The sequence below is a fragment of the Dama dama genome, chromosome 22 (genome assembly GCF_033118175.1).
Source record: "Dama dama isolate Ldn47 chromosome 22, ASM3311817v1, whole genome shotgun sequence".
In the NCBI taxonomy this organism is placed as follows: domain Eukaryota; kingdom Metazoa; phylum Chordata; class Mammalia; order Artiodactyla; family Cervidae; genus Dama; species Dama dama.
In genome coordinates, this window is record NC_083702.1 from 22,792,255 (window position 1) to 22,817,487 (window position 25,233).

A 25,233-nucleotide genomic window follows, 5' to 3' on the forward strand; every position below is an offset into this window, starting at 1 on the left:
AGCCCACCCTCCGGTCCGGGCTGCTCTCCAGGGCGTCTGTAAACACAGCCAGATCCTGTCATGGAGGGGGAGGAGGAGGCGGCGGCAGCGGCGAAGGGAGGCGTTGTGGGCCGCCTCCAGGGTCCGCTCTGCCATTCCTGAACTGGTCCCTCGTCCCCGTGACTGTGGCATCAGGGAACCGAACTGTTAGGCGAGAGGAGGCGGTCAGAACCATATCCCCTTCTTCCCCCGGGGCGGGGCCGGGCCGGACCAGGCCGGCGGAGCCGGGGGAGGGCCGGCCTGTCTGCCGAGATGGATGACAGTAAGGTAAGTCCTGGGGTTTGCACGCGCAGCCGCCGCCTGCTTGTCGCTAAGTGCCCGTCCCGCCGCTGAGCCTCAGCCCCGTAGTCCACCCAGCACCCAGTAGACACCTGCCTCAGACACCCCTGCGCCTCCAGCTATGACCCCAGGTACCCAGACGAGAATTGAGGGAACGGGCTGCCCTCTTCCTACAAGGGCCCACTCCGGAAAGATCACTCAGGGCAAGCTTGTTGGTCAGCTTTTCCAGGTGGTGCAGACCCTAGTGCTCCCGAGATAAGTGAAGAAACTACTGTGCTTTTTCTTTGTGCCTCTCGTTGCCCCCAACCAGCCTTTTTCCACATCGGAGACCTAAACTAGGGCAGCCTGAACCGGCCCTGTTCCCCTACACCGTCCCCTTTTCTTCTCTCAGGCTCCCTTACTCAATGCCCCATTCATATAATCTGTTCACTCCCCCTCTGAGCTATTTTCCTGTGGTTGGTTGGAACACTCTGCTAATCTCCTGTTGCTATTCGTCCAAAGCCTGGAATCTAACCTCCTCTAGAAAGCCTTCTTCAAGAAAAGAAGTGAATTCCTTCTTGTTAATCTATTCCCACACCCCCTTCCCTTATCCTGGTCACTCATCCCTGCGATGTTAAGATAACAGACAATATTCATTATTGGTTAATTCATATAAAGATAGTGATGCTCAGTTAGTTGATCATCAGCTTATTGATGTTTTACAATGTTTAGAAAGTTTTTTTTTTTTTTTTTTTTAAAGACATCAGACTCTAGAATTTGCCAGTTTTCAAAGCGGATAACTCCTTCCCTCTGCTTTACTTTCCATCATCTCTGGCATGCTGCTTTTGAGAGCTTTTTCCTTCGTTTGTTTACCTTTCCCCCCTCCACCTAACCAGTAACACTTTGCTGCTATCAAGTTTTTGTTTCACACATCCTCAGAGAGGCTGAAAAAAATTTCCATCTTCTCTGTACTGCTTGTGTTATTCTCCGTTATCTCCTCTTCCTATTCCCGTGGGAGGCTCTGAGAAAAGTCACAGCAGGGACAACCCAGGGCATTGCTTTGGAAGTAGGACTCACCTCTAGGAACCTTTACTTGGAAAGGCGTAAAGCCCTCCTAATAGGAAGTGGGATTTCCAAGTCAGAAAGAGGGAGTTCTAAAACTTTTCTAGAAAAATCAGAAGGTGATTTTCCGTAACAGTCTTTGCTAGCTTGATCATTTAGTGTTAACTTTGAAATTAAATCTGAATACTGTATCCATTGTCTTTCCTAGATACGGCTGGCTGGGAAAGGATGCCAAATTAACATAGTCTTTAGTCTCCTTGGTTGCAGACTCATGGTATATTCTACAGAATTTTTGGTTGTTTTCAAACCTTTGACATATTTAATAGCTTTCTCAAAGTCTTCAGTAATCTCAAATAAGTTCAAGAAAAAACATAGAATTTTGAGTTATTTTTCCTGCCTGTAAAATCACATAGAACTTATTTCTAAAACAAGCAAGCTGTAGTGGAGCATATGGTGTTATGGTTTTGCCTAAAGAGTGAGGTTAAATTTCGCAAGTAGACTATTCATAACTATTCACAAGTAACTTCTTAGATGGTTCATAGGTAAGCAAAATGAATTCAGTTCTCATTCTTTACTAATTCATTGTTTTTGTGACAGTATTTAGAAACCAGCAGTTTCTTTATTCTTTAATGATTTTGGAAAAGGAAGTCCATTTCAGATGTCTGGATGGATAGTGCTTCTGTGAATGCACTACTTTCACTTTGAATACATGTCGAAGCTATGGATGAGTAATATTTAAATGCCATGTAGTGCAAGACTGGACTGCTCTCTGAGGAGCCGGGTGGTATGAAATGGCCTTTTTTAAAGGCTCCCAATCCAATCCTGCCTCTCCCTGTGCTCTAATTGTTATAGTCCAGCAAAGTTGTATTGTTCTCCCAGTGTATCCATACAGGCTCACACACACAACACATTTTCCCTCCCATTATGTAGAGGTGATGGAGTCTCAGGTTCTGAAGGAAGCTGCAGTAGGGAAGCCGAGGGTTGGGGCTTGGAAGTGTGGTTGTGCCGGTGAGAGCATAAAAGATGACAAACCGGGGACAAGGCCGGGGCAACAGGACAAGGACAGAGGGGGCAGGAGAAGCAGTTAGAGAGAAGCAGTGTTTGAATGAGCAGGTCAGGAAATAGAATGATGCTGTGATGATTCTCTTTATAAAGATTCTGTATTCTGAGTTGTTTTCATCAGTGGTGATGAGTGAGTTTGCAAGAGCGCTGCATGTTCTGCTGTCTGTTCTCGGGGAGTCAGAGCAGGACAGATTGGAATGGCGGGTGCAACTTTGCCTCCCAAGTGTCTAGCAATGTGCCTGGTACATTACATCACAGAGTACTGGTTCACAAAGACTGAGTGGAATTGGAACAGAGAGGCATTAAGGAGACTGCTCGAGGTGTAGCTGGGATTTATTAATATTCATCGATGTGCTCTGTTGAGCCAGAGTATACAGACTACAGCAAACGGGGAAAAGAAAGCAAGAGACAGAGTGGGCATCTAAGACTGGGGGCTTGGGGAAGCACTAAGTAGCAGATCTCAAATTCTGATTGAGCAGATCTCTACTTAACCTAGTTAAGAAGGAAAAAAAAAACTTGGCTGAGTTAACCTTTTTGGGCTTCTGTTTTATCTGTTAAATGGTCAGTGCCTTTTTCCCAGGTTTTGTTGAGGATCAGAGATTGTGCATATGAAGCATCAAGTACAGAGTAAACACATACTAGGCACCCAGAAATGTTATCATTGTTACATTACCTGGCAGTGATGTCCTTGGTCTTTTGCACAGTGCAGCAGGCACCTGAGATGCTCACTGTAGTCATTATTAGGTGTGTGCTTTTGTGTGATATTTGCAGCTATGTTTCCCCCATACTACCCTCCTTTCTTAACACTGACCCCAAAGGGGACAGGGACAGTGGAATGGGACGTGAAATGGCTCTTACCTGTCAGATTGTGTGAGAATGGTAGTCTCTTGAGCCTACCTATGTGTCCACCACTGGAGAAAAGTGCTTTTTATGAAAGCCTCTTCTCTCTAACCTGCGGTATTCAATCATAAAGAAAATTGAAAGGAGTAATTTTCAGGGGCTTTGATCATAGAGGGTTCTTATTTCCAATTTTATATTTATTTGACTTTCATGTTTATCAAATGAATGTATGAGTGACTCGAAATACCCTAGATCAGCTGTGTTCCTGCCACAGACAAAGCTGGTAAATGACGACATTTCTGTATAGCCTAGCTATAATATATAATGTATAATATAATGCCCTATATGATGTTTAGGGTATCAATTTCCACTTGAGGGACTGGTGAGAGAGTCCCTCCCTGGCGTCAGTATACTGATACGAGCTGCTATTCTCCTGCATACTTCCTTTCCACCTGAGCTTGACACAGTTATCTTAAAATGCCTTAAACCTTCCTCACCCCTTAGGTCTTTGTTCCATTCAGTTGTTCTGAGTAGTGCTGGTTTTCACAAAAATTTTTACTTGGCCAAAAAATCTCTTTGACATTCCCAGAACTCAGTTGGTAAGGAATCTGCCTGCAATGCAGGAAGCCCAGTTTCGATCCCTGGGTCAGCAAGGTCCCCTGGAGAAGGAAATGGAAGCCTGCTCCAGTATTCTTGCCTGGAAAATCCCATGGACAGAGGAGACTGGTAGGCTGCAGTCCATGGGGTCACAAGAGTCAGATACGACTTAGTGAATAAACCAAACCAGAGCTATCCTTTGGCCCCTAAAGTAACTCTCCTTGGCCCCTTAGCCATCCTTTGCTACAGCTGGAACTCCCCTCCTTGGGCAGTGACAGAGCTCAATTTCTGCCCTTTCTGTCCTCCTGCTCCATCCATGCTTTCAACAAGACCAAGGCAGAGGAACCAGCTCCTTTGCCAAACTAGACAGTTTGTTAACATTTTAAATGTGCCCCCTTTTCCTGTCTAGGTCCCGTGTACATTGGGGTACCTCTACAGATATCAGTTGAAATTGAAGTTTAAATAACCTATTCAGAATGTTTTGTGATTTAGGATTTTCACAAAAGTTTGTTCATTTATTCATTTCTCCATTCCTCATCAAACATTTGTTGGACACCTAATATGCACGAGACATTGTGCTAGACAGTAGAGATACAGAGATGAGTAAGAGTTTATAATTATTCTCAGGAACTGATGTTTCAGTGGACTAGATAAACATATAGAAAAATAACTACCGCGTGGTGAGGTGAGAAATGAGGGCAGTGACAGCAAAGTGCTTTGAGGGCACCAAGAATGGATGCCTATCTGGGTGTGTCAGACGTGGGTTCACACAGTAGGCATGAATCTGTCAGGAAGAATAGAAGTGCCCCAGAAAATGGGAAAGAGGGAATATCCTGTACTAAAGCATATTGCACTGAAAAATAAGTATTTTGGTACAAGCTGGAGCAGGAGTTGGGAGATTTTCTGTAAAGGGCCAGATAGTAAATATCTGTCGGAGAAGGCAATGGCAACCCACTCCAGTCCTCTTGCCTGGAAAATCCCGGGGAAGGAGGGGCCTGGTAGGCTGCAGTCCATGGGGTTGCTACCAGTCCAAGAGGAGTGAGCGACTTCACTTTCACGTGTTAGAGAAGGAAATGGCAACCCACTCCAGTGTTCTTGCCTGGAGAATCCCTGGGACGGGGGAGCCTGGTGGGCTGCCATCTCTGGGGTCGCACAGAGTCGGACATGACTGAAGTGACTTAGCAGCAGCAGCAGCAGTAAATATCTGTGGGCCATGTGATCTCTGTTGTAATTACTCAACTCTGCCATTGAAACATGAAAGCAGCCATAGGCAGAACATAATGAATGGGTGTGGCTGTGTTCTGATAAAACTTTATTTCCCAAAAGAGGCAGCTGGCTGACTTTAGTTGGCCAGGTGGGCTGAAGTTTGCTGATCCCTGAGCTGAGCATAAGGCACAAGTAGAGATGTGGGGGGAAAAAAAAAAGTAGAGATGTGGGCAGAGATAAGGATGGAAAGATAACCAGGAGCCTGAACAGGATTTGCTTGGCAAGTTAAGCTAAGAAATTTGGGAAATCTGATTTCCACCACTTTCAAGCTATTATGATTTTGGACAGATTATTATTTTTTAAATTGAAGTATAGTTGATTTACAATAGTGTATTAGTTTCAGGTATACATCAAAGTGATTCAGTGATGTGTATATTTTCAGAGTATTTTCCATTATAGGTTATTACAAGATATTGCATATGGTTCCCTGTGCTATACAGTAAATCCTTGTTGCTTATCTATTTTAATCCACCTGCAATGCAGGAGACCCTGTTTCCATTCCTAGATCTGGATGACCTGCTGGAGAAGGGATAGGCTACCGACCCCAGTATCCTGGGCTTCCCTGGTGGCTCAGATGGTAAAGAATCAGATGGCCCGCAATGTCGGAGACCTGGGTTTGATCCCTGGGTTGGGAAGATCCCCCAGAGGAGGGCATGGCAACCCACTCTAGTATTCTTGCCTAGAGAATCCCCATGGACAGAGGAGCCTGGTGGGCTACAGTCCATGGGGTCACAAAGAGTTGGACATGACTAAGCAACTAAACACAGTGTGTATATATTAATCTCATAGTCCTAATTTATCCCTATGCACCTCCCTTCTCCCTTTGGTAATCATGTTTGTTTTCTGTCAGTGAGTCTGGTGGGTTTTTATTTTGTATATAGGCTAATTGGTATTATTTTTTAGATTCTACATTAAGTAATATATAATACTTGTCTTTCTCTGACTTACTTCACTAAGTATAATATTCTCTAGGTCCATCCATGTTGCTGCAAATGGCAATATTTCTTTCTTTTTTATAACAGTAATATTCAAACATACACATATATTCCATTACATACACACACACACACACACACACACACACACACACACACACACACACACACACACACACACACACTATATCTTCTTAAACCAATAGTCTCTTGATGGGCACTTGAGTTATTTCCATGTCTTGGTTATGGACTTTCATAGTGTTGCTATGATCATTGGGATGCATGTATCTTTTTGAGGTAGAGTTTTCCTATTTTCTGAATATATACCCAGGAGTGGGGTTGCCAGATCATATGGTAGCTTTACTTTTGTTTTTTTAAGAAACCACCATACTATTTTCCATAGTAACTGTACCAATTTACCTTCCCACCAACGGTTCCCTTTTTTCCTAGACCCTCTCCAGTATTTATTACTTGTAGATTTTTTGATGATAGCCACTCTGACAGGTGTGAGGTAAGCACCTCATTGTGGTTTTGATTTGCATTTCTCTAACAGTTAGCAATGTTGAGCATCTTTTCATGTCCCTCTTGGCTATCTGTGTGTCCTTTCGGTCTTCAGCCCATTTATTGTTTACCTTTTGATATTGAATTATATGAACTGTTCATATATTTTGGATAGTAACCCCTTGTCATTTGCATTGTTAGCAAGTACTTTCTCCAATTCTGAAGGCTATCTTTTTTTTTTTTTTTTTGGCTTCCTTTGCTGTACAAAAGCTCTAAAGTTTGATTAGTGCCATTTGTTTATTTTTGCTTTTATTTTGGGAGACTTTTGCCTTGGGAAACTGATCAATGAAAATATTGCTATGATTTATGTTGAACAGATGATCAGAACTGTATTTCTTTACCTATAAAATAGATGTGTTAACCTTACTGAGTTAGTGTAAGAATTAAATGTTACATGTATTAGGAAAAAAAAAAAACATAGTACATAATGGGTTCAAAATAAATGCTTGTTCTATGTGACTCCTCCTCACCAGCTTGGTTACACTGCTCACAAGAAAGACCTGAGCTGAAGACGATGCTAGAGACTGTTAGAATGTAGGTGTATGCAGCATGCATAAAATTCCTGAAGGACAAAGAAGGTGGACAGGAGAGAGAGCTAAAGAGACTGAACCCTGGCAGACTCTAAAATGATCAGAAGAGGTGGAGGAATAGGATTCAACAAAATAAACTGAAAAGAAGAGGTTAGTGATATAGGAGATCCACACACACACACACAAAAGATTATTATTCCATCTAAAGGAAGTAGGGAAAAAGAATCCACTGAATTTCAAAAACAGGAGGTTGTTTGTGAAACTAGCAAGAGAAACTTCGACAGAGTGATGGCGCCGAGGCCAAAATGTAGTGGTTGAGGAAGAGTGGGTGGGAAGGAAGCAAAGACGGTTGACTGCAGTGTGCAGGCGACTGCAGAATATTGCAGTAAAGCGAATATCACAATAAAGCAAGCCTCACGCATTGTTTGGTTTCCCAGTGCGTGTAAAAGTTAGGTCTACACTAGACGGTAGTCTGTTAAATACACAATAGCACGATCTCTTAAAATAAAAAAAGTACATCATTGCTGAAAAATGCTAACCATCATCTGACAATGCAGAGTTACCGTAAACCTTCAATTTGTAAAAAAACAAAACAAATGCAGTAAAGTGAAGCACATGAAATGAGATATGCCTACAGACCACTGTTACTGAGTCAGTCGGTAACAGTTTTGAGGATTGCTAAAATATATGTATAATCGTATTACATTTAGCTTCAAACAGTTAACAGCAAGGGGAGGGGAGGATTAAGGGTTAGGCAAGGAGAGGCAGGGGTGAACGCTCAGTCAGAAATGCCTGTTTTTTAAAAAAAAAAGAAATGCCTGCTTTATCTTGTTTCTCCTCTATTGACTAGAAAACCTGGCAGAGAGGTTAGCAGCAGGAAGATGGGATTAGACTTTCTCTCTTTCTGAAGAGCTGGTAAATAAAAGAGAAAAAGCCTGAACAACAGCTGTGAAGGAAGTTAAAGGAGCCTTAACCCCAAATGAAAGTGTAGCTGCTTGTTTTTTTTCTTTAAAGTGGTAAAGCTCAGTGGCTGGTCACAGTCATACCTGTCTTATTTTTCTTTAATCGATGGCAGATAAGGTTTCACGTTACGTTTTCAAAAGAAAAGTGAAACAGGCTTTCCTGCTATTTTCCTTCTTAGCTGGAGCTGATGCTACCACTTCATGTAAATACAGTAGTTCTCATACACTTAACAACTTGAAACTTTTATGAGTTGCCTTAAGAATTAGAGCATTAGGATGGAAGTAAGTGCAAGAGGGGTGGTAAAATAGTAAGAGTTATTGATTGGTTTTTCAGATTTTATATCCCTTATGAGAGAGGTTTGGTTTTCTTTTTTCTCTTTTTTTAAAAAAAATTTTACAACTTTTATAAGCTGGTGGTAGTGGTGGTCATAGTAATACCAATTTAAATTAAATTGCAAAATATTGTTAATTTTTCTTTGCATTTATTCATTCAGTCATCAGTCTTTGAATAAATGCCTGGCTCTGGGCCAGATGCAGTGGGGACTGGAGAAGAAATAGAGAACACAGCTTCTGTGCCCGAGGTGCTCACATCGCTTGAAGGTGACAGAACTTAAATCCGTGAGGCCACTATAACATACAACTCAGTGTGATATTGACTGTATGTTCCAGAAATATGGAGAAGAAAAGTAACGTGTGGACAGAGGTGATTGTCAGCAAGAGCTTTGCAGAAAGAGGGCCAGGTCTGACTGTAACCAAAGAAAGCTTAGTATTTGCTGGTTTGGATGATGAGGTGGGGGTGGGTGGTGTGAAGAGGGAACATTTAGAGAATTGGTGAGGACAAGTAGGAATGCAGGGGACAGGGTGAGGTCCCTAAGGACACTGGCATGACTTGCTGGGGTAAATGAAAGAGAAGAATAGCTTGGTGAGTGGGATCCTGGATGTAGCATGCTGAAGGGTGGCCTCTAGAAAGATATATCCATGTGCTAACCCCTGGAACCTGTGAATATCACCTTATATGGATAAAGAGGGAGTATTACATGGCCCCAAATGTGATTTAGTTAAGGATTTGAGGGGATGAGTTTACCTTGGATTCTCTGAGTGAGCTGTAAATCCAGTGATAAATGTCCTCCTAAGAGTGAGGCCGAGGGAGATTTGAGAGACAGATGTGGAGGCAGTGTGACCACAGAGGCAGTGATTGGACTGATGTGACTGCAGATGAAGGAATGCTCACGGCCACCAGCGACACCTGCAAGCGGCAAAGGATGACTTCTCCCCTAGGGCCTCTAGAGGGAGTGCAGTCCTGCCAAGAACAGAGAGAATACATGGCTGTTGTTTTCAGCCACCAAGTTTGTGGTAATTGTTACAGCAGCCACAGGAAACTGGATTTGGTGACCTAGTAAGCAGAGCTGAGCCAGAGGTCTTCTGTTGAGCTGCAAAGAGACACAGCCTTCAGTTCAGTTCAGTTCCGTTCAGTCATGTCTGACTCTTTGCGATCCCGTGAACCGCAGCACGCCAGGCCTCCCTGTCCATCACCAACTCCTGGAGTTTACTCAAACTCATGTCCATTGAGTCAGTGATGCCATCTAACCATCTCATCCTCTATCCTCCCCTTCTCCTCCTGCCTTCAATCTTTCCCAACATCAGGTTATTTTCAAATGAGTGTTTTTCGCATCAGGTGGCCAAGTATTGGAGTTTCAGCTTCAACATCAGTCCTTCCAATGAACACCCAGGACTGATCTCCTTTAGGATGGACTGGTTGGATCTGCTTGCAGTCCAAGGGACTCTCAAGAGTCTTCTCCAACACCACAGTTCAGAAGCATCAATTTTTCGGCACTCAGCTTTCTTTATAGTCCAACTCTCACACCCATATGTGACTACTGGAAAAACCATAGCCTTGACTAGATGGACCTTTGTTGACAAAGTCATGTCTCTGCTTTATAATATGCTGTCTAGGTTGGTCATAACTTTCCTTCCAATGGGTAAGCATCTTTTAATTTCATGGCTGCAGTCACCGTCTGCAGTGATTTTGGAGCCCCCAAAAATAAAGTCTGACACTATTTCCACTGTTTCCCCATCTATTTGCCATGAAGTAATGGGACCGGATGCCATGATCTTAGTTTTCTGAATGTTGAGCTTTAAGCCAAGTTTTTTGCTGTCCTCTTTCACTTTCATCAAGAGGCTCTTTAGTTCTTCTTCACTTTCTACCATAACGGTGGTGTCATCTGCATATCTGAGGTTATTGATAATTTTCCCGGCAATCTTGATTCCAGCTTGTGCTTCTTCCAGCCTAGCATTTCTCATGATGCATTCTGCATATAAGTTAAACAAGCAGGGTGAAAATATACAGCCTTGACGTACTCCTCCTCCTATTTAGAACCAGTCTTTTGTTCCGTGTCCAGTTCTTACTGTTGCTTCCTGACCTGCATACAGGTTTCTCAAGAGGCAGGTCAGGTGGTCTGGTATTCCCTCTCTTTCAAAATTTTCCACAGTTTATTGTGATCCACGCAGTGGGCTTCCCTGGTGGCTCAGAGGTTAAAGTGTCTGCCCGCAATACGGGAGACCTGGGTTCAATCCCTGGGTCTGGAAGATCCCCTGGAGAAGGAAATGGCAACCCACTCCAGTATTCTTGCCTGGAGAATCCCATGGATGGAGGAGCCTGGTGGGTTACAGTCCATGGGGTTGCAAAGAGTCGGACATGACTGAGTGACTTCACTTTACACAGTCAAAGGCTTTGACATAGTCAATAAAGCAGAAATAGATGTTTTTCTGGAACTCTCTTGCTTTTTTTCGATGATCCAGCGGATGTTGGCAATTTGATCTCTGGTTCCTCTGCCTTTTCTAAACCCAGGTTGAACATCTGGAAGGTCACGGTTCACGTATTGCTGACGCCTGGCGTGGAGAATTTTGAGCATTACTTTACTAGCGTGTGAGATGAGTGCAATTGTGCGGTAGTTTGACATTCTTTGGCATTCCCTTTCTTTAGGATTGGAATGTAAACTGACCTTTTCTAGTCCTGTGGCCACTGCTGAGTTTTCCAAATTTGCTGAAATATTGAGTGCAGCACTTTCACAGCATCGTCTTTTAGGATTTGAAATAGCTCAACTGGAATTCCATCACCTCCACTAACTTTGTTTGTAGTGATACTTCCCAAGACCCACTTGACTTCACATTCCAGTATGTCTGGCTCTAGGTGAGTGATCACACCATTGTGATTATCTGGGTCGTGAAGATCTAGGGGACTTAAAGTTTATTCATTCTATAACGATTAGATATTACTTTTTCACAATAAAGAAAAACATAGTAAAGTTATTTTAATAAGCGGAAAAGAAAAGTTAATTTGGAAGTTCTTTTAAGATAGATTAACCAAGGAAGTTAAGGACAGACATGGAGACATGGAAGAGAGACCTGCCAGGAACCTGTGGTAATAGTCTGTAAGTAGGGTAGTGATGTAGGAGGAATAGAAAAGGAGAAATAATAAGGGATTTTGTAAAGGAGTAAATTGGTGTGACTTCAGTGAGTGGGCATGGAGAGTTGAGGGAAATTTCAAAGAAGCATAAAGTGAAAACATTTGTTAGTTAATCTCCTCACCACTGCCCCCCATCAAGTGACTAGTGAGTTGGATTAAATGAATCCAGTCATTAAATGAGTGACTATTTAGCATTAATATAGCAGTGCACATAAAGCATCTGTCAGTTTTAGAGTCTCGTCAGGGAATTATGTGTTCAGGTTAATGAGCCCTGCCTGGGAATCTAGAAGGGAAATAGTCATGCTTGATGATAGTCATCTTGTGACAAGCTGCTATGATGCTAATCAGGGGACTTGGGTTCTAGGCTCTGCTCTGATGTTGAAAATCTTTGGACTAAAATTAGGTCATCCATGCTATGGAACAAGATAGAAAGCCCAGAAATAAAGCCATGCACCTCTGGGTACCTTATATTTGACAAAGGAGGCAAGAATATACAATGGGGCAAAGACAATCTCTTCAATAAGTAGTGCTGGGAAAACTGGACAGCTACATGTAAAAGAATGAAATTAGAACACTTCCTAACACCATACACAAAGATAAACTCAAAATGGATTAAAGACCTAAATGTAAGACCAGAAACTATAAAACTCTTAGGAGAAAACATAGGCAGAACACTCGATGACATAAATCAAAGCAGGATCCTCTGTGACCCACCTCCTAGAGTAACAGTAATAAAAACAAAAGTAAACAAGTAGGACCTGGTTAAACTTAAAAGCTTTTGCACAGCAAAGGAAACTATAAGCAAGGTGAAAAGACAGCCCTCAAAATGGGAGAAAATCATAGCAAATGAAACAACTGACAAAGGATTAATTTCCAAAATATATAGGCAGCTCATATAACTCAATACCAGAAAAACAAACAACCCAATCAAAAAGGGGGAAAAAGACCTAAACAGACATTTCTCCAAAGAAGACATACAGATGGCTAACAAACACATGGAAAGATACTCAACATCACTCATTATTAGGGAAATGCAAATCAAAACTACAATGAAATATCACCTCACACAGTCAGAATGGCCATCATCAAAAAGTCTACAAACAATAAATGCTGGAGAGATTATGGAGAAAAGAGAATGCTCTTGCACTGTTCGTGGGAATGTAAATTGATCCAGCCACTATGAAAGACAGTATGGAGAGTCCTTAAAAAACTAGGAATAAAACCACCATATGACCCAGCAATCCCACTTCTAGGCATATACCCTGAGGAAACCAAAATTGAAAATGACACATGTATCCCATTGTTCACTGAAGCACTGTTTATGATAACTAGAACATGGAAGCAACCTAGATGTCCATCAACAGGTGAATGGATAAAGAAGTTGTGGTACATATACACAATGGAATATTACTCAGCCATAAAAGGGAACACCACCTTTGAGTCAGTTCTAATGAAGTGAATGAACCTAGAACCTATTATACAGAGTGAAGTGAGTCAGAAAGAGAAAGTTAACTATCGTATTCTAATGCATATAGTGAAAAAGTTGGATTAAAGCTCAACATTCAGAAAACTAAGATCATGGCGTCTGGTCCCATCACTTCATGGCAAATAGATGAGGAAACAGTGGAAACAGTGTCAGACTTTATTTTTTGGGGCTCCAAAATAACTGCAGATGGTGATTGCAGCCATGAAATTAAAAGATGTTTACTCCTTGGAAGGAAAGTTACGATCAACTTGGATAGCATATTTAAAAGCAGAGACATTACTTTGCCAACAAAGGTCTGTCTAGTCAAGGCTATGGTTTTTCCAGTAGTCATGTATGGATGTGAGAGTTGGACGGTGAAGAAAGCTGAGCGCCAAAGAATTGATGCTTTTGAACTGTGGTGTTGGAGAAGACTCTTGAGAGTCCCTTGGACTGCAAGGAGATCCAACCAGTCCATCCTAAAGGAGATCAGCCCTGGGTGTTCATTGGAAGGACTGATGTTGAAGCTGGAACTCCAGTACTTTGGCCACCTCATGCAAAGAGTTGACTCATTGGAAAAGACCCTAATGCTGGGAAGGATTGGGGGCAGGAGGAGAAGGGGACGACAGAGGATGAGATGGCTGGATGGCATCACCGATTCGATGGACATGAGTTTGGGTAGACTCCGGGAATTGGTGATGGAAAGGGAGGCCTGGCATGCCGCGATTCATGGGGTCGGACACAACTGGGTGACTGAACTGAAGGCGTATATATGGAATCTAGAAAAGTGGTACTGAAGAATTTACTTACAGGGCAGCAATGGACAGACAGACATAGAGAACAGACTTATGGACATGGGGAGAGGGGAGGAAAGGGTAAGCTATATGGAAAGAGTAACATGGAAACTTACATTACCATGTGTAAAATAGATAGCCAACGGGAATTTGCTGTATGGCTAAGAAACTCAAACGGGCTCTGTATCAGCCTAGAGGGGTGGGATGGGGAGAGATGGAAGGGAGGTTCAAAAGGGAGGGGATTTATGTATACCTATGGCTGATCAGGTTGAGGTTTGACAGAAAATAACAAAGTTCTGTAAAGCAATTATCCTTCAATAAAAAATAAATTTAAAAAAATTAGGTCATCCATGAAATAAAGAGATCACTGTGCATGTTGTGTGTGTGCACGCACGTGCTCGCACATGCACGCGTGCATGCACATCGCCTTACCAGCAGCACCTTTGTGTATTCTGATATCCTGCCCTTTATAATGTTATTACATGTCTGCTGCATTTCACGAGTCAAAATACATTAAAGGTAAGGACTCTATCTTCTTGTATTAACATTTCTAGAGTTTGACAGTGTTTGGGGCAAAGTGAGTGCCCAATAAATGGTTGTTGAATAAAGAAATGAATTTTCCCCTCCTTACCTGAAAAAGGTGAGGATAACTGTGTTCTCCTCCAGTGGTGTGAAATAATGTGAGCTACCACATTATTAGGGTTAGGGTTAGGGCTTGTCGGCAGAGAGAATGAGTGCTGTCTCCCTGCACACCCTGAGTTGGCTCTGAATTTGTTTTTGTTGTTTGTTCTGAAAACACTGAAAGTAAAATGATACAAAAATCTTTGGAATAAGACTTCCTCTAGACTCTGGAGTCTTCCTCCTTTGAAGAAGCCCCTGAAGGACTTGCACCTAAATCATGGCTCCTCTTTCTACGGAAATTAAACCTACTGACTGGGGAGCCAGTGGCATCAGGCCCTCTCTCCCTCTTGCCTAAATGCAGCAGTTTTATCTTATTTTTCAGCCTTTTTAGACTCATAAACCCTCCACCCCCGTCACGTTTTTTTCCTCTTCATCTGCTTGTGTCTCTTTGGCACCTTCATTCTTCCTTTGCTCCTGTTTTCTGTTCTCTAAGGTTCATGTCATTTTAAAAAATTGCCCGTACTATAAAATTCGTCCTTTACAAATATACAATTTTGTGATTTTTTTTTTAGTGTATTCAGAGTTTGCAGTGATCACCACTGTCTGTTGAAAATTCTAGAACATTTATAAGAATCCCTTATAAATAAACTGAGGTATATCCATATAATGGAATGTTACTCATATTATTTAGTGATTAAAAAGAAACACATTAGTAAGCTCCAAAAAGGTGTGAAGGAACTTAAATGCATATTGTTAAGTGAAAGAAGCCAGTTTGAATAAGGTTACATACTACATACTATATGACTCCACTACGTGACATTCTGGAAAAGGCAAAACTATAGAGATAGTAATAAAGGTCAGTGCTTGCCAAGGTTTCAGGGGAAGCAGAGAGGAATAGGTAGAGTGCAGGAGATTTTTGGGCAGTGGAGATATTCTGTATGATACTGCGGTGGCAGATACACGACATGATGCTTTTGTCAGAACCCACAGAATTATACAACACAGAGAGTGAACTCTTAAGTAAACTATGGACTTTACTTATTAATACCAACTTGAGGCTCATCAGTTGTAACAAATGTACCATGCTAATGCAGGATGTTAATAGAGGAAACTGTGTGGGCAGAGAGAGAGAGAGAGAGAGAGAATATATGGGAACTCTTTGTACTTTCTGCTGAATTTTCTTATAAACTGAAAACAGATTTTAAAAACAATCTATTAATTTAAAAAACAAACAAAAAGCCCTTTAGCAGTCACTCCCTATTCTCTCCCTCCCCTTCTCAGCCTTAAGCAACCACAGATCTACTTTCTGCTGCTATATATTGCCTGTTCTAGACAGTCTGTATAAATGGAATCATACAGCCTTTTGTATTTCCACTTCTTTCTCTTGGCATGTTTTCAAGGTTCAGTCATGTTTCACCGTGTATCAGCACTTCATTCCCTTGTATAGCTGAACAACATTCCACTGTTTGGATCCACCACATTTTGCTACCCGTTCATCAACCTTTGCACATTTGGGTGCTTTCCATTTTTTACCCATCGTGAATGATGGTGCCCTGAACATCTGTGCACAATTTCTTATGTGGACATATGCTTTCATTTCTTTTGGAGATATAACAAGACATAGAATTGCTGAGTCATATGGTAATTTTATGTTTAATATTTTGGAAGAACTTGCAAACTGTTTTCCAAAGTGGCCACCATTTTACATTCCCATCAACCATGTATGAAGGTTCCATTTCTCCACATCTGTACCAGTACTTGTTCTTGGCTATATTTTTGATTACATAGCCATCCTAGTGGGTTTAAAGAGGTATCTCATGATTTTGATTCACATTTCCCTAATGACATTAAGCATTTTTTCATATGTTTATTGGCATATATCTTTGGAGAAATGTCTGTTCAAATATTTTGCCCACATTCTAATTGGATTATTTATCTTTTTATTGTTGACTGTGAGTGTTACATTCTGGATATGTCTCTTACATGTGATTTACAGTTCTTTTCCATTGACCTGTATGTCTGTCCTTGTGCCAGTACCACAGTCTTGATTCCTATTGCTTCTAATAAGTTTCGAAATCAGAAAGTGGACGTCCTCTGCCTTTGTTCTTTTAAAAGATTGCTTTGGCTATTTTGGGCCCATTGTATTTCCATATGAATTTTAGGAGTATCTTGTCAATTTATGCAAAAAGTCAGCTGGAATTTTAATAGAAATTGTTTTGAATCTGTAGCTGAGTTTGGGGAGTACTCATCTTAACAGTATTAAGTCTACCAATCCATTAACATGGAATGTCTTTTTATTATATCATTTAATTTCTTACAATGATTTTTGTGGTTTTCAGTATACAAGTCTTGCAGTTCTTATATTAAATTTATTCCTAAATATTTTATTATTTTTGATGCTATTCTAAATGGAATGTTTCCATAATTTCATTTTCAGCTTGTTCATTGTGTGTAGAAACACAACTGATATTTTTACATTGATCTTGTATCTTGCAACCTCGTTCAACTCATGAGTTCTAATAGTTTTTTTGCAGATTCCTTAGAATTTTCTGTATGTAAGATCATGTCACCCTCAAATAGAAATAATTTTATTTTCCTTTATAACCTGAATGCCTTCTTTCTTTTTCTTGATTGCTATGGCTAGAACCTCCAACACGATGTTGAATAGACGTGACCGGAGAGGACAGGATCCTTGTTTTGTTTCTGATCTTTGGAGAAAGAATTCAGTCTTTCATCTTTACATGATGTTGGCTGTGGGTGTTTGTTTCATAGATGCCCTTTACCAGGTTGAAGTTCCCTTCTATTCCTAGTTTTTTGAAGGTTTGTTTTTTTTAATCATATAAGGGTGTTGGATTTGTCAAGTGCTTTTACTGAGTCTATTGAGATGAACATGTAATTTTTGTCTTTTCTCCTATTGATATGGTGTATTACACTAATTGATTTTCAGTTGTTAAACGAACCTTTATTCCTGGGATAAATCACCCACTTATGGTGTATAATCCTCTTTATATGCTGTTAGATTTAGCTTGCTAGTATTTTATTGAAGATTTTTCCATCTATATTCTTAAAACATGTTGGTCTATAGTTTTCTTATAATATCTTGGTTTTTTGTATCAGGCTAATTTTGGCTCATTGGATGAACTTGGTATGTTCCTTCCTCTTCCTTTTTTGGAAGGGTTTGTAAAGAATTAGTGTTAATTCTTTAAATGCTTGGTAATTTACCAGTGAAGTCACCTGGACCTGGACTTTTCATTATGGGAAATTTTTTGATTACTCTTTCAGTCTCTTTATTTGTCATAAGTCTTTTTAGATTTTTTATTCCTTCTTGAGTCACTCTTGCTACTTTGTATCTTTCTAGAAATTTGTCCATTTCTACTAGGTTATCTGATTTTTTGGCATACAATTTTTCATAGTCTTCTCTTGTAATCATTTTTACTTTGGTAAAGGTAATAGTGATGTCTTTTCTTTCAGTCTTGAGTTTAGGGTTTTGAACGTTCTCTCTTGTTCAACCAGTCTGGCTAAAGGTTTGTTAATTTTGTTGGTCTTTTTGAAGCACCAACTTTTGGTTTTATTGATTGTTTTTTTCTATTGTTTTTTTCATTCTGTTTTATTTATCTCTACTCTGGTATTTATTATTTCTTTCCATCAACTTGTTTTGAGTTTAATTTGCTCTCCTTTTTTCTCGTTTCTTATGGTGAAAAGTTAGGTTGTTGACTTTAAAATCTTTCTTAATTTAGGTGTTTGTAGCTACTTCTGAGCACTATTTTAGCTGTATCTTATAAGTTTTGGTATGTTGTATTTTCCTTTTCATTCATCTCAAAGTATTTTTCTGATTTCCCTTGTGATCTCTTCTATGACTCATTGGTTACTTAGGAATGTCTTCTGTGGTTTTTTTAAATTTTTATTTATTTTTTAATATATTTTTTTGGCTGCGTGGCATGTTAGTTCTCTGACCGGGGATCAGACCCACACGCCCTGCATTGTAAGTGTGAAGTCTTAACCACTGGACCGCCAGGGAAATCTGTCTTTTGTGTTTTATCTGTCATATTTATTAAACATTTATTGTGAACTCATTGTGAAACCCTAGGTGGTAAAGAATGCGCAGTGGTAAAGAATCTGCCTGCCAATGCAGGCGACACAAGAGATGTGGGTTCAGTCTCTGAGCCAGGAAGATCCCCTGGAGAAGGGAATGGCAACCCACTCCAGTATTCTTGCCTGGAAAATTCCATGGACAGAGGAGCCTGGCGGGCTACAGTCTGTGAGGTTGCAAAGAGTCAGACGTGACTGAGCACATGCAACACGCAACTAAAATCTAACATCCCTAATATCCCCCTTTGTGAAGTAAGTTTGCTGTGCAGGGCAAGAAAAGTCATTGGCCAGCAGGTTGCTTTTCTTAATGCTGGGTGTTAGGGACACAGGCCTTGTGAGTGTTTCCCCTAGGACCTTCTGTCCTGAGCTAACAAATGTGTCTTGGGGAGGAAAAGGAGGTAAAATGGTTGGTGGATAAAGAAGTACACTGTTTTAAAAACAGCTGTTTAAACTTTTATGTGGCCCTATGTTAGTAGAAGTAAAATTAGAACAGAAAAAAAAAAGTTAAATTGGGGAGTTATTTTAATAATTTTCTTTGGAGTTGGTGTTGTGCACAAAAATTAGTACTTTTATTTAGCCACATTAATGTGCTTCCTCAGAGAACAAGAGAGTATGTGGTTGCCTTTGAGTTTATGAAAATTTTAAGAAACATTGATAAGACTAACTCTTGTTTCAGACATATTTAAGGAATTTGTGGGGTTGATTTCACTTTTAGTTCCTGGTTCCTCATTTCTAATTAACTTCCCTTATCCATCCCCCAAGGTTTACGGCTTATGAAATATATAAAGTTCAGTTTTTAAGGCAACTATTATACTAACCTGCATTTGTATGATAACAATCCCCTCCTTTTTTAAACAAAGTGCTTTCATACATTATTTTACTTAAGATTTACTATAATCCTGTGATGTGCTTGACTCTCTTGAAAACTGGTACACTAATCAGATTTTAGCTGGCACCAAAAGCCAGAATTTCAGTTTATTACTGAGGAAAAATTAAGCTAGAGAAGTGGTGGTTATATGGTCTTAAATGTAATTTTACAGATGACATAAAGTGCAGGAACCCTGGGTTTATTTACTGTGCCTTTCTAATTAAAAAAAAGGAAACAGTTGCAATTTAAATATTTTACTTCCGTCAAAACTAAACAAAGGGTTATACCTTTTGTTTGATTTTTATGACTACACTAAGTTTGTGTAAAAAAAATCAGTGGTTTGTGCAGTACACTATGTCCTTCTGACTTCTCAAAGGTGCCATTCCTGAATTCCGTTCCTGAATTAATTAATTAATTAAAAACAGCAATATAAAAAAAAATTTTTAAAAGAAAAAAGAAAAGAAAACAGCAATATATGAAGGTACTGGTTTGTAATGGTGTGTGATTGATGACTCATTTTACTACATAAAGAAAAGATGTGATTACCATTTATTTCACTAAGGACATGGGTTTAGGCTGTAAATATATTGCTTTTTAAAAACTATCAATAGCAAATATAGTTTATTTTAATAAAGGGATATTTTGAAATACTTTATTAAAATTGTACAGTTGATAAGCATAATTTAAAATTTAGCGCATAATAATACTTGGATCAACTAGTTACCCTGCAATTGCTAATTGTATACTTGACTCTGAAGAAAAGTTCCCAGGCTTGTATATTATTATACTGAAATTAAAAAAAAAATGTGATGATAAAGAATAGGAAAGCTTTAAAAGACCAGTTTTTGAAAAGTTCAAACTAATTTGGGAGTAGTACTGAAGCAGTTAGCTTTTAAGATGGTGGTAAAAAGGAAAGTTTTTTTTTCCAAGAGCCTTGGAGTATTTAGTCTCATTTCAGAGCCACTCTATAAAATGCTGGATGCAATAGTTAGCTGTCATGTTATGACACTGGATTTGGTAAATGTAGTTGATTCACATATGAAGTTTGGTTTTCCTGACCTAACCATGATACCAAGTAATGATCTATCTTTACAGGGTACTGGGCATTGTTGATGTATAGTATTATTTGTTAAGCATACAGACAAATCAGAGTTTTTATATCCAAATGAAGATTGATCCTTTAAGTTTTGTTACCTGGTTAAGACTTCTACATTTAGTCCAGTGATTTGCCAGTGTTTGAGTTTTTCATCTTCTCTTTTAAAATTGCCTTTAAAGCCTCAGTAATATTCCTTTCAGTATACTGAAGTTGTGACATTTTTATTCTCTGAGGGTAATCTTCAGAAAGAACTAGACATCGTTTGGAACCTCATTGGATAAACAAAGTGGACAATCAGATTGCTTGGGAATTTAAAGAATAATGTATCAATTGAAAGTAATATGGTGTATTGTGTTGTGGCCTGTAAGAAACTGGCTCCAAAAGCAGCTTTTGAGAAAGCTTATTCATTGGAATAAATGTAGCCCTTTCAAAGTGACTCCTTTAAAGGAAATTCATTTGATGTATAAGTTCAGGTTCATGTACTTTAAAATTCATTACCTTTATCTCATAGTTACATCTTGTGTAAGAACTTGGGGAAACTCCAAAACTAAACAATGAAGAAGATTAGATTACTTTGCCAGTCGCCAAAAACCCATGCCTGTGCAGGTAACTGAATAGCAGGGGATTGAGAGGACTGGGGTCTGTGACCCCAGTGGGAGCAGGCGGAATCTCCTGAGACAGTCCAGGGTTGTAATTATAGACTTCTAATGGCAGGAGAGAATTATCCTGAAAATGTCAGGGTCTTCCTGTGTGTTCCTTTGGGCTCAACAAATTTGAAGAGGGAATTGAGAGCCAAACTGCTTAGGATGCATACTTATTTATATATATATACACACAATTTTAAATAAAAATTTTATATTTTTCTAATTATAAATACTGAAAATAATTAAAAATACAGATGAGAAAGCAGCTTTTTCTGATCACACTTATCAGAGAAGTCCTCACTGACCTTTGATTAAGATCCTTTCTTCTATATGTTGTTTTGTAAGATTGAGATCATACTGAACTTACAATTTTCAATACTGATTTTTGTTTACTTATGACTTTGTTAATAAAAATCATTTGTGAACAAAATATTTAATGGCAGTTTTCTGTTATCCAGCTGCTCGTGGTTCAGGAAGTTTACTGTGAGTCTGTGCTTAGTCGCTCAGTCGTGTCCGACTCCGTGCAGCCCCGTGGACTGTAGCCCGCCAGGCTTCTCTGTCCATGGGGATTCTTCAGGCAAGAACACTGAAGGGGATTGCCATGCCTCCCCCAGGGGATCTTCCCAACCCAGAGATCGAACCTACATCTCCCACGTTGCTGGCGGATTCTTTACTGTCTGTGCCACCAGGGAAGCCCAAAGTTTACTATAAAGCTATGTACAGTTTACTATGAAAAAAAGTTTAGAAGAAATAATGAACACTTAAACTGTTTCTTCCATATTCTTGGTGTGAAAAGTATCAGAAAAAAAATGAAGCAAAGAATCATAAGGCATTTGATGGGATTGTGCATTCTTAGTTCCGTGGGCTCTATTTATTTATTTGTAAATGTTTTCCTTGCTAATATGCAGCCGCAGTCTCTTTCCTAGACTCAGAACTAAGAAAAAAAATGACTACTTCTTTCTCTTGCTTAAGGTGGTTGGAGGTAAAGTGAAGAAGCCCGGCAAACGTGGTCGAAAGCCAGCCAAAATTGACTTGAAGGCAAAACTCGAGAGGAGCCGGCAGAGTGCAAGAGAATGCCGGGCCAGAAAAAAACTGCGGTATCAGTATTTGGAAGAATTGGTATCCAGCCGGGAAAGAGCCATTTGTGCCCTTAGAGAGGAACTGGAAATGGTAAGAAAGTCTGTCAGTAAATGCATGAAACAATCAACCTAAACTGTATTAACACCTGGAGATACGAGTTTTCAGCTATCCCGTTGACGAGCATGAGAGAGGATATTTATCTGTTAGCAAGAATATAGGGAAATACTCATTTTTCGTATGTTCCTGGTGGGAGTGGACAGGGGCTATTTCGTTAAGGGATTATTTATGATAGGAGACAAAAAGGAAAATAACCCAAATGCTCAACAGTTAGGGATTGGTTAAATAAATTATACTACATTCATATATTGGACTACTTTGCAGCCCATGAAAATCACAGTGCACATATGTATGTACTGATCTGGAAAGACACAATATATTGCTAAGTGGAAAAAGCAGTATAACAATATGTAACAGTATGCATTGTATGATACTATTAAGCCTGCTTCTACTCATTCGTTCAGATTTCAAGTAGTGACTGTAGACATATAAAAGAGAGTAGAAACCTTGATAGTACTGTAATCTCAGGGGAGGAGGTGATAGGTTGGAAAAGAGAGAGATAATACTAACATGATCGTTAACATGGGGACAAGCTGCCCCAGCTCTTTAGAAGGTCAAGTTGGGCATGCAGAGAGTCCAGATGCACACTGTTTAGGAGACTTTTTTTTAATACGCTGTATTTGACTACAAATTATTTTTTACCTCCTGTAGTGGAAGCCACTGGAGGACATAATCTTCGGATGATTAATCTTTTATAGCCCCAAAGTCTACAGTATACACTTTGGTAGAAAGTAGATGTTTAGTGAATATTTATGAACTAGAGAAAGGAAATCACAAAATTACTTACTTTAGAAGTGGAAATAATAATGTGACAGTCAGCACAAAGAGATGAATTTTGATGCATGGCACTCCACAGGAAGGTATTATTTTAGCCAGAGAGGTCTTTTACGTCTGAGCAGCACTCCAGCACATCACAAGGAGGTTCAATGGTAGTTTTTCACCCCCCTTTCTGAAGATAGCAGGCTTCATCCATGTCCTAGGTCATGAGTGGGAATACAGTAGAAGGTGGGGTTCCCAGTAGCCAGTTTGACCTCTCGTTATGGGAGTTATTCTGTCTAGGATTTTCTGCCTGACTAGTAGAATTGTACTCAACTATATTCTTCATATTTCAGTACAAGCAATGGTGCATGGCAATGGACCAAGGTAAAATCCCGTCTGAAATAAAGGCCCTGCTCACTGGGGAAGAGCAGAGCAAGTCTCAGCAGAACGCAAGCAGGCACGTGAAGGCTGGGAAGACGGAGGCTAACAGCAACTCCTGTGAGTACGGTACGCGGGAGAGTTTATCTTCAGAGGAGTGACTCAGAGCAGGCTTTCTGTTGACCTCTTCCCTTGCTGTGTGTTTTCAAATAAAATAAAATGGCGATGTCATTTGTAATACACTGGTAACCAAGTGAAATGGCATTATATTCTAAATATTGGAATGTGTTACATACATGGGGTCTATAAAGAGCAGCTGATAAATTCATGGCAGTTTTAAAAAGTAGAGTTAGTAGATAAATGAAAGTGTACCATTTTAGTAGTTGTCATTATTATTATTATTGGCCTCACTGCACAGCTTTTGGGATCATAGTTCCCCAACCAGGGATTGAACCCAGGCCCACAGCAGTGAAAGTGCCAAGTTCAAACCACTGGGCCACCAGGGAATCCCCTAGTTATTGTTAATAATAACAATACCTTTTATTTTGATTTTGATTTACAAAGTAGTTTCACTTACATTTATCTTAATTATTTCCTCCAGTCACTGTGTTAAGTATAATTGTACTTTTTATTTTATAGATAAAGAAATAGTACAGGAGCTTGGTAAAGTGCCCAGGGTCACACAGCTATAGTGGTAGAACCTGTCCTCACCTAGCTCAGGCTCTGTCTATTTCAGTAGCCCGTCACCATAAGGGTTTTTTTTTAGTTAAGGAGAAATTCACACAGCATAAAATTAATCACTCAAAAGTGGTTAATCGCTATCACCCTCCCTCCAGCTCCTGGTAACTGTGAATCTGCATTCTGTCTCTGCGGACTTACCTGTTCTTGGATATTCTGTATAAATAGACTCATACAGTGTGTGACATTTTTATGTCTGGCTTCTTTGACCTAGCATAATGTTTTCAGGGTTCATCCACTTTGTAGCATGTATCAGTATCTCATTCCATTTTATGACTGCATAATATTCTCTTATACATATATACCACAATTTATTTATCCATTTATCCATTGATGGATATTTGTTTCTACCTTTGGCTGTTGCAAACAGTGTTACTATAAACATGCGTGTATAAGTATACATTTGAGTGCCTGTTTTCAATTGTTTTGGGTATATACCAGAAGTGGAATTGCCGGGTCATATGGTAATTCTATATTTTTTAGAAGAACTACAAATTATTTCCCACAGCAGTTGAAATGTTTTACATTACCATCACAGTATATGAAGTTTCCCATTTCTCTACATCTTGCCAACACTTTTTATTTTCCATTTTTTAAAAATGTAGCCTTCCATGCTTGCTTCGGCAGCACATATACTAAAATTGGAACGATACAGAGAAGGTTAGCATGGCCCCTGCGCAAGGATGACACGCAAATTCGTGAAGTGTTCCATATTTTTCCTGTTCAAAAAAAAAAAAATGTAACCTTCCTGGTGAAGTGGCATCTGATTGTGGTTTTCATTTGCATTTTTCCTTAATGATGCTGAGCAACTTTTCATGTGCTTGCTGGCCATTTGTATGTCTTTGAAAAAAGTGTCTGTTTATGTCCCTTGCGCATGCTTTAATTGAGTTGTTTTTTCATTTGTTGTTGAGTTGTAAGAGTTCTTTATATATTCTGGATTCTAGACCTTTATGAGATATATGATTACAGATATTTCTTCTATACTATAGGTTGTCTTTTCACTTTCTTG

At 39.7% G+C, this 25,233-nt stretch overlaps 1 protein-coding gene and 1 non-coding gene across 2 annotated transcripts in view; both read left to right on the forward strand.

The window, feature by feature from the left end:
* The window catches only part of CREBL2 (cAMP responsive element binding protein like 2), a 29,198-nt gene continuing 3,965 nt past the window's right edge, over window positions 1–25,233 (forward strand). The window contains exons 1-3 of the mRNA XM_061125038.1: window positions 1–306; window positions 22,125–22,322; window positions 23,462–23,606. Coding sequence (XP_060981021.1) covers window positions 292–306; window positions 22,125–22,322; window positions 23,462–23,606 — 358 coding nt within the window. The 5' untranslated portion in view covers window positions 1–291. The remainder of the gene's footprint in view (window positions 307–22,124; window positions 22,323–23,461; window positions 23,607–25,233) is intronic.
* Window positions 24,836–24,942, forward strand: LOC133044141 (U6 spliceosomal RNA). Its single transcript, XR_009689883.1, has one exon. It is a non-coding gene; the product is annotated as a U6 spliceosomal RNA (small nuclear RNA).